The sequence below is a fragment of the Chaetura pelagica genome, unplaced genomic scaffold (assembly GCF_000747805.2).
Source record: "Chaetura pelagica isolate M959 unplaced genomic scaffold, ChaPel_1.0 scaffold528, whole genome shotgun sequence".
NCBI lineage: Eukaryota > Metazoa > Chordata > Aves > Apodiformes > Apodidae > Chaetura > Chaetura pelagica.
In genome coordinates, this window is record NW_009954306.1 from 218601 (window position 1) to 227058 (window position 8458).

At 55.4% G+C, this 8458-nt stretch overlaps 2 protein-coding genes across 2 annotated transcripts in view; one reads left to right on the forward strand and one right to left on the reverse strand.

Moving 5' to 3' along the window:
- The first annotated feature begins 1105 nt into the window (after nt 1-1105).
- On the forward strand, nt 1106-6468 carry MOB1A (MOB kinase activator 1A). Its single transcript, XM_010003936.1, has 6 exons — nt 1106-1218; nt 1970-2136; nt 3262-3355; nt 5019-5152; nt 5229-5392; nt 6391-6468. The coding sequence occupies exons 1-6, from the start codon at nt 1106-1108 to the stop codon at nt 6466-6468; spliced, it is 750 nt and encodes a 249-aa protein (XP_010002238.1).
- A 643-nt stretch (nt 6469-7111) lies between these two features.
- The window catches only part of BOLA3 (bolA family member 3), an 11394-nt gene continuing 10047 nt past the window's right edge, over nt 7112-8458 (reverse strand). The window contains exon 4 of the mRNA XM_010003937.1: nt 7112-7189. Coding sequence (XP_010002239.1) covers nt 7112-7189 — 78 coding nt within the window. The remainder of the gene's footprint in view (nt 7190-8458) is intronic.

The following is an 8458-nucleotide window of genomic DNA, read 5'->3' on the forward strand; positions in this document are numbered from 1 at the left end:
GGAGGGGGGGCCTGGGATGGGGGACAAGGCTTTGAAAAGAATCTCCAGGGATGTACGAGGAGGGGCCAAGGAAGATTTTGGGAGGAAGCCCAGGGTGAACATGAGCTGCAGTCCCATAGAGGAAGCCCCGGGGGTGTAGTGGTATTTTGGAGGAAGCTGGAGTGGGAGAGGGTTGCTTGCAGGGCTGGGGGCCCACGGTGGGATGAGAAGAGGGGCTGGAAGCAGGAGTGTGGTAGTCCCGGAGGGCAGGTACCCCAGGGGGTGATGTGGGGGAGCAGGTGGCCTTGGGAAGGGTGTATGAGAGGGATGGGAAGGCTTTTATGGGGCAGTCTTAGAGGGAAGGTGCTGGGGAGGGATTGTCTTCTGAGGATGAATCCCTTCCAGGTGGGCAGAGTTTGAAGGGTTGATCTTCCAGGAGAACTAGGGGAGGTGTGGGGCTTGCACCTGGGTGGACTTTGGATGGGCCTTGCCCTCCCTGTGTTGGTGAAAAGGAGGAGCTGGTGTTTGGGTGAGGGGGTGTCTCCCTTCATGAGGTGGGGGTGGTGTGAGCACAGGGGTGTGAATTGGGTAGATCTACAAGTGTAAAACAAGATGTGTCTTTAGGGGGCTGTGGAGGTGGGTTGGGACACAACTGAGCTCCCCAGTTGCTGAAGGCCAAGGAGCCACTGGAGAGGCCAGGGCAGGGCCACAGAGATGCTGAGGGGCTGGAGCATCTGGCTGTGAGGAAAGGCTGGGAGAGCTGGGGCTGCTCAGCTGGAGAAGAGGAGCCTGAGGGGGGATCTCCTCAGTGCTGATCAATGTCTCCAGGGAGTGTGAGGAGGGGGGACCAGGCTCTGCTCAGGGGTGTCCAGGGCCAGGAGAAGGGGCCATGGGCAGGAGCTGGAAGGTGGGAAGTTCCATCTGAAGCTGAGGAGGAACTTGTTGGCTGTGAGGGTGGCAGAGCCCTGGGCCAGGCTGCCCAGAGAGGCTGTGGAGGCTCCTTCTCTGGAGACATCCCAACCCCAGCTGGAGGTGTTCCTGTGGGACCTGCTGGAGGTGACCCTGCTCTGGCAGGGGTTGGACTGGTTGTCCCTTCCCACCCCTCTGGGACATCTTGTGTCATGACATGAAGGCTATTTCTGGCTCTGGGGATAAGGACTGGAGGCATTTGGTGGCCAAAGAAGGAGGGGCTGAGGACCCTCTCCCTATTTCTGGGACCCTCTCCCTCAGCTCCACGAGGTGCTGGCCCTGCCTCAGGCTGCAGCAGGAGGTGGTTGCTCCGCTTTCCCACAGACCTGAAGGGTTTTTCTTCCCACTCCCAGTACAAGGAGTGGGGCTGCCCTGGGAACTTGCCAGCCCAGCAAACCCTCACCTCCCTCCCCACCCATGGCTTGGCCATCCTGTCCTTTGTGTCACCCTCTCTGGGAAGGAGGGAGCTGCCTGGCTCTGGAAGTGACTCTTTTTGGGGCTGAAAGGTATCAAATTGAGATTTTTGGCAGCCTTGGCTGTTTGGGGAGAGGCTGGAGGGACCTGGGAGGGGGGGAGTTTGGAGGAGCTGTGTAGTGTCTGGGCTGCTGGGCACAGCTGGTACCAGGGAAGGGCATTTTGGGGCTGGAATCTGGGAAGTCACTAGTTTTAACAAACCGTTTCCATCATTGAAGCTTTGCTGCTGTCAAACCAAGCCAGGGGCAAGTCAGCAGGTCACTTCATTTCCTGCTGCAGTTGCCTGGGCTTTTATTTCTGTTTCTTTGGGCCTCTGCCCTGAATATTTTGTGATTTATTTTATTTAAATTATTATTTTAAGCATTAAAAAAGAGGGAAGTGGGCAGGTGGCTTTTGGGTGGTGCCACCAGAAACGCTTCAACTTCCGTCAGATCCACTCATCCCCAGGGAAGGGCTGGTGTCTGTGCCCAGATCTCCCATCAGGAAATGTTTCTGGGAAGGGAAGTGCTAGGAAAGGCCTCACTGGGAATGTTTTCCCTCTCCCCAGTGGGAGTCGATCCTCAAAAACCTTCAAGCCCAAGAAGAACATTCCTGAGGGCTCCCACCAGTATGAGCTCCTGAAGCACGCGGAGGCCACCCTGGGCAGTGGGAACCTCAGACAGGCTGTGATGCTGCCCGAGGGAGAGGACCTCAACGAGTGGATTGCAGTCAACAGTGAGTCCTGGGAAGGAGGGACCTGAGCAGAGACTGGGAAAACCCCAAATCCCTGTTTTCTATCCTTAAAAGAACTTAGAACTCTCCCAAATGACTCTACCTACCTGTGTTTAGGTAACAGAGTTAGGAGAAAAGGAAAATAACCGTGTGGCAAAGGGGCCTGGGGCTCCAGGAGAGCACAAAAATGTGAGGAGCAAACCTGCACTGTTGTGGTTTTGGGGGTGTTTTTCTTCTTGAGTTCAGGCTTGTGAAGGGGGATGGGGTTTGTGAACGGGGGAGTGCCTGGAAGGCTGGGAGCTGCATTCCAAGAAAAAATCAGATCTGTTCCCTCCACTGAACTCTCCAGGTTTGTGGAGTTTCTTTTTTATTTGTTTTGTTTTCTAGCTTTTATGTTGTTGCCATTTAAAAAGCCAACTACTACAGGTGTATGTTCAGCTGTTGCTGACCCTGGCCTTGAACTTTTCCTCTTTAGAGGAGAAGGTAGCTCTGAGCCCTGGAAGAATCAGGCCTCAAGTGGTCAGCCCAAGGAAAGTCTCCTCAGTTATCAAAATCAGCCTGAGTTTTGAGGTGCTGTCATTTTTTTAAAGGTATCTGGAACCTAAATCCTTCATTTCCAAGGTGTGGAAAGTGAAGTGGAGCTTCCTGTGATCTCCTCTGCCAAGTAACTAGTGATAGGATGAGAAGAAATGGGTTCAAGTTTGGTTGGGTATTAGGAAAAATATCTTTACTGCAAGGGTGGTGAGGCCTTGGGATGGGCTGCCCAGGGAGAGGCTGGAGTCTCCATCCCTGGAAGGGTCCAAGAAGGGTTTAGATGTGGTGCTTCAGGTTTAGTGGTTGTGGTGGTTGGATTATGATCTGGAAGGTCTCCTCCAATATGAATGGTTCTATGATTGTGTGAAAGGGGCCAGGGGCAGTAGCTGGAGGGTGAAGATTGGACAGAGCAGTTGGAATTCTGGATGGTTCACATGTTTTGAAGTCACCAGCCCTGTGAGGTCGTGCAGAGGGGGGTGTTTTTCACCAAGAGCTTTTGGGGATCCTCGGGGGCTGCATCAGCTGCAGGAGAGAGAACCAGGCCTGGGCTTTGTCTTGGCACGTTGGGCTCCAGCTGCTCCTCTTCCTTTCCAGCTGTGGATTTCTTCAACCAAATCAACATGCTCTATGGGACCATCACGGAGTTCTGCACGGAGACCAGCTGCTCTGTCATGTCTGCAGGACCAAGGTGGGGGTTTGTGGGGGCTGCAGGTGGGGAAGGGGGCAGGGGGAGATGATTCAGTGCATGGAGGGAGGAGCTAAAAAGAGGATGGGAGGTGAAGAGATCAGATCAAGGTGCAGCTTTGTGGTTCCCTGGTGGGGTTTTTCCATCTGTCTGCTGGGGAGGGACCTGGCTGGTGTGTTGAACATGGTGAGAGAAACTCTTCCCCCTGTTGACTGGAAGTTGAAAGATATGTTTTTAAAATGGTTTGAAGGAAAATGAGGGATCTGAGTGGACTGGAAGTGCCTGTTCTTCCTGGCACAGTCTTAGAGAAACCCTTGACCTCTTCTCCCCCTGTTGATCAGGCCCCTGATTTGTCTGGAAGCTGAAAGATGTGATGTTGAAGTGGTTTAAGGAAAATGAGGGATCTGACTGGACTGGAAGGGTCTGTTCTTACTGTCACAGTCTTAGAGGAACCCCCTGGTGGACCATCTCACTGGGCTGGTGTGGAGAGTGAGGTTCTTCTCCATGAGGTTTCTCTCCATGAGGTTTCTCTGAGCAGGGGTGACTGAAGGTGCTGCCAGATGGGGTGGGGCAGTGCCCAGTGCTGCTGCTGCTGGGAGGTCGGTCAGGGAAGGGGACCTAGTGCAGCCCCTGCAGCAGGACCAGCCACATGTCTCCTGGCTCCTGATGACCCCTACCCTGCACCCAGGCTGCTGTCACCTGGCCTGAAGTGTCCTTACCCTGGGACAGACTATGACAGGGCACCAGGGGTGTCCTGTCCTGAGGCAGTTGCTGGGGCTGTTGGCTCTGGATTCCCTGGTGGTGCAGGGGGTGGGATGTCAGAAGACACTGACACAGCGTGGCTGGTTTGTGGGACAAGGTCAAGGCATCCAAAAAGAAACGATGAAGGTGCATTTGGGGCACCTGGTTGTTCTAGTGAAGTGTGAATACCCTCGAGGAGAACAGTATCACCTGCTGGTTGTGCACTGGTGTGTGTTGCTGAGGTGAAGGGTTTCTGGGCTGCTGTTCTGGGGCAGAGCAGTGAGCCTGGCTGGGCAGAAGGTGTTGGGTGTTGCGTGACATCCTGCCCTGCTTTCCTCCCCAGGGTATCTAGATGGCCAAGTTCCTCTTTCTGTGTTTGGGGACGTTTCCTGTAACCACTTCCTGTTGAAATGGCACCAGTTCTTTTCATTTGTCAGTCAGAAGCTGACAGTCAAAATGTAGGTTGTGGGTTGTTTTTTTTTCCTTCATGCTTTTGAAGGATTTTTGCAGAAGAGGACAGAGGGTGGGTTGTGTTGTGACAGGAGCTGTGGGATCCAGAAATACCCGTGTGGGTATGAGGTGGTGGCCTCCAAAAGCCTCTGGCCAAGGTGCAGCCCTGGGGATGGTCACTCAGGGAAGTCAATGATCTTGTGTGAGGGGAGAGCCCAGCACAGGAAGGATGTGGAGCTGTTGGAGAGAGGCCAGAGGAGCCCAGGGAGGTTCATGCAGGGCAGGTTGGATGAGGTCATGCAGCCTGGTCTGGTGGGAGGTGTCCCTGTTCATACCAGGGAGGTTGGAACCTGATCATCTTTAAGGTCCCTTCCAACCCAAACCATTCTGTGATCAGGAGACAGCCACAGGGCCTGGAAATGCATGGTTTTTTCCTCAGGGAGCAACAAGCTCCTCTCCCTTCCCTCTCCCACAGGTATGAGTACCACTGGGCAGATGGCACCAACATCAAGAAGCCCATCAAGTGCTCGGCCCCCAAGTACATCGACTACCTGATGACCTGGGTGCAGGACCAGCTGGATGATGAGACCCTCTTCCCTTCCAAGATAGGTAAGCACAGTGATACTGGCCGGGCTGCCTTAGGGCCTTTTCACCCAGCTGAAGACCCCCTCTTGGTGCCTTCCAGGTGTCCCTTTCCCCAAGAACTTCATGTCAGTGGCCAAGACCATCCTGAAGAGGCTGTTCCGGGTATACGCCCACATCTACCACCAGCACTTCGACTCAGTCATGAGGCTGCAGGAGGAGGCCCATCTCAACACCTCCTTCAAGCACTTTATCTTCTTCGTGCAGGTGAGCTGGGAAAATGGTGGCTTGGGTCCCTCTTTGCTTCTCCAAGGAATTTAAACTCCTCACTCTATGGAGATGGGCTGCTGTGGCATGGCCAGAAGAGACACTTCAGCTTCCACCCTCCACAAACTGTGCAGCTGTAGCCCTAGGGTTTGTGGTGGGGTGGGGTGTTGTTTTTGCAGGAAGCAGGGTTGGCTGTAAATGGTTGAATTTCCCTCTCAGGCTTTAGCAAAAGAAACCAGGCTTGAGGGAGAATTTGGGGCTTTCCATGAAATCATGGAATTGGGTTGGAACGGGCCTCTAAAGATCATCTAGTCCAAATTCCCCCTAGAGCAGGATCCCCTGGAGCACATTCCACGGGGTAGGGGGGAGGTTTGGAATATCTCCAGAGAAGGACACTCCACAGCCCCTGGGCAGCCTGTCCCAGGGCTCTGTCACCCTCAGAGTTCCTCCTCGTATTCCAGTGGCAATTCCCATGTTCCAGCCTGTGTCTGTTGCCCCTCGTCCTGTCCCTGGGCACTGCTGAGCAGAGTCTGGCTCCATCCTCCTGCACCCCCCTGCACGAGCAGGGACACCTCCCACCAGCCCAGGCTGCTCCAAGCCCCATCCAACCTGCCCTTCAACACCCCCAGGGATGGGGCAGCCACAGCTTCCCTGGGCAGCCTGAGCCAGGCTCTCACCACCCTCACACCCACCCTGAGATACTTCCAGGCATGTGGCTCAACAATCAGCTCAGAAGAAGCAGCAGCACCTTTTTTGCTTTCCTTGCCACTATTGACCAGCCTGGGCAGTGGCTGCTCAGAGCTGGAAACCTTTGCCTTGTCTTGAAATGCTCCAGTTTCTCCATAGAGCCCCAGGAGAGGTGGTAGCAGCAGCAAGGCCAGTGTGGGGCTCTGGGCACAAGGAGGTCCCAGCACACTTGGGTGCTCAGAGATGTTTTCCAGCAGCTCCAAGAGGTGCCTCTAGTTTTTGTGTTGTGTTTTTTTTTTCCTTCCTTCCAGGAATTCAACCTGATCGACCGGCGGGAGCTGGCTCCTCTGCAGGAACTGATTGAGAAGCTGGGCTCCAAGGACAGATAAAGGTCCCTCTTGGCTCTCCTCTCTGCTCTCTACTCCAGCCACCTTGTGCTTCGCCTCCAGCGATGCCCCAGACACCAGCCCCTGGTGACATCAGGAAGTGTCACCTCCACCGCGCAGCAGCCCGGGCTGGTTTGAGGTTGTTGGTTGCCCTGTGGAGCCTCACCCTGTGCAGCCCATGTGGCTGAAGACCCACACACTGGGACTCAGACTTGGTTGGTGTTTCCTTCAGCCACGGGATGAAGTTGGAATTGCTGCACAACTGTTTTCTATTCCCAAGTTCTCCTCTGGCCTTGAGCAGCAACCCTGGAGCCCTGAGCAGCTCAGCTTATTTTTGGAAGTGCTTTATTTGGCTGAGGTGCACCCAGAGCCTTAAGCTCCCCTCGGCAGCAGCCTTGTGGGGGGGAGGAAAAGAAGTGCCTGTTCCCTTCCCCTGCCTGGGGGTGTCCCCTTCCCCTGCCAGGGGGGGCTGAGGAAGGACCCCCCCCCTGCCTGGCAAGGCAATATAAAGTTTCTCTTCCTGCTCTTCTCTCAGAGTCTCCTCTTCTTCTCCCCCCCACCCCCACTGCAGCCCCCCCAGCTGCTTAATTGAAATGGCAAGACTGGAGCAGGGCAGGGCACTCAGTCCCAGTACCCACCAGCAGCTTTATTGGTTACGCTGGTCAGGGGGGGTGGAGGTGAAGATGCGCAGCCCGTGCATGTGCTTGATCTCCTCGCTCAGCGCCTGCAGGAGAAGCCCAGCCCTGAAGGGGGTGCTCTGCAGAGCAGCACACCCAGTGCCCGTGCTGCACAGCACCCCAGCACTGCACACACACACACAGCCAGTGCCCGTGCTGCACAGCACCCCAGCACTGCACACACACACACACGTGCCCCAGTACTAAACTGATTAGTGCAGCACCTGGACTCACTGCCTCCTCCCCCCCTCAAGAGACACCCACACAGACACACCCACACCCAGACACCACCAGACACACCCAGCCACAGATACACTCTCACAGCCACATGCTCACGTGCAGCTACCCTCCCTCTGATACACCCACACACCCAGACCTGCACACTCCCCAGTACTAAACTGATTAGTGCAGCACTCGAGTCACTACCCACAAACACAACTCCCTGTTCATTAACTGGGGGGGGGAGGGGTGTGGGTAGCAGAGCTGTCCCACACTCCTGTTGTGCTGCACACCCAGGGAGCCCAGCTAGAAGCTGCACAGGGCCATGGGTTATCATGGGACACACCAGGTGCACAGACACACAGAGACAGGCACACCCAGAGACACAGGCACACAGAGAGACACACAGACAAAGATTCACACACAAACTGACACAGCCTCACAGACACATGCACACCCAGACCTGCACACTCCCCAGTAATAAACTGATTAGTGCAGCATTCAGACACTCCCACACACACCTCCTCCTGCACAACCAGAGACTCCCTGGATTGCACAGAAAGAGTTACGGGGGGGGGGGGGGGCGGGTGGACAGGGGGGTGTCAGTGTTTACTGGGGGAAAAAAAGGGGCTACGCTGAGTGTGATTGGGGGGAGGGCAGGGAGTGCAGGAACAGCACTGGAGCCTCACGTGTGTGTGTGTGTGTGTGCACAGCCCCTTACTGCACTCTGTGCACACCTCAGTTTTGCACACACACACACACGCGCAGCCCTGCTGCAGGGGCTGCACACACGTGGCTACACTGGGTTTTACTGGGAAGGAAGAGCTACACCCCAGTATAAAGCCCTGGGGGAAAAACAAGCAGAGTCCTGCACACTGAAGAGACACAGACTGTCACACTCTCTCCCTCACACACACACCACCCCCCCATGCTCTCCCTCACACACTCTCTCCCACAGTCACCCTCTCCGTCACACACTTACCGTCTCTCTCCCTCTCACACCCTCTCTGTCCCTCACCCTCTTGCCCTCACACTCACCCTTTCACACTCTCTCCCTCACTCACCCTCCCTCTCACACCCTCTCCCCTGCCCTCTTT

Excerpts from the sequence above, each read along its gene's own strand:
- MOB1A (XM_010003936.1), top strand. The coding sequence starts at position 1,106 with ATGAAGGCTATTTCTGGCTCTGGGGATAAGGACTGGAGGCATTTGGTG. Across the intron at positions 3,356-5,018 it reads GTCATGTCTGCAGGACCAAG|GTATGAGTACCACTGGGCAG; the intron begins GTGGGGGTTTGT and ends CCTCTCCCACAG. Across the intron at positions 5,153-5,228 it reads CCTCTTCCCTTCCAAGATAG|GTGTCCCTTTCCCCAAGAAC; the intron begins GTAAGCACAGTG and ends GGTGCCTTCCAG.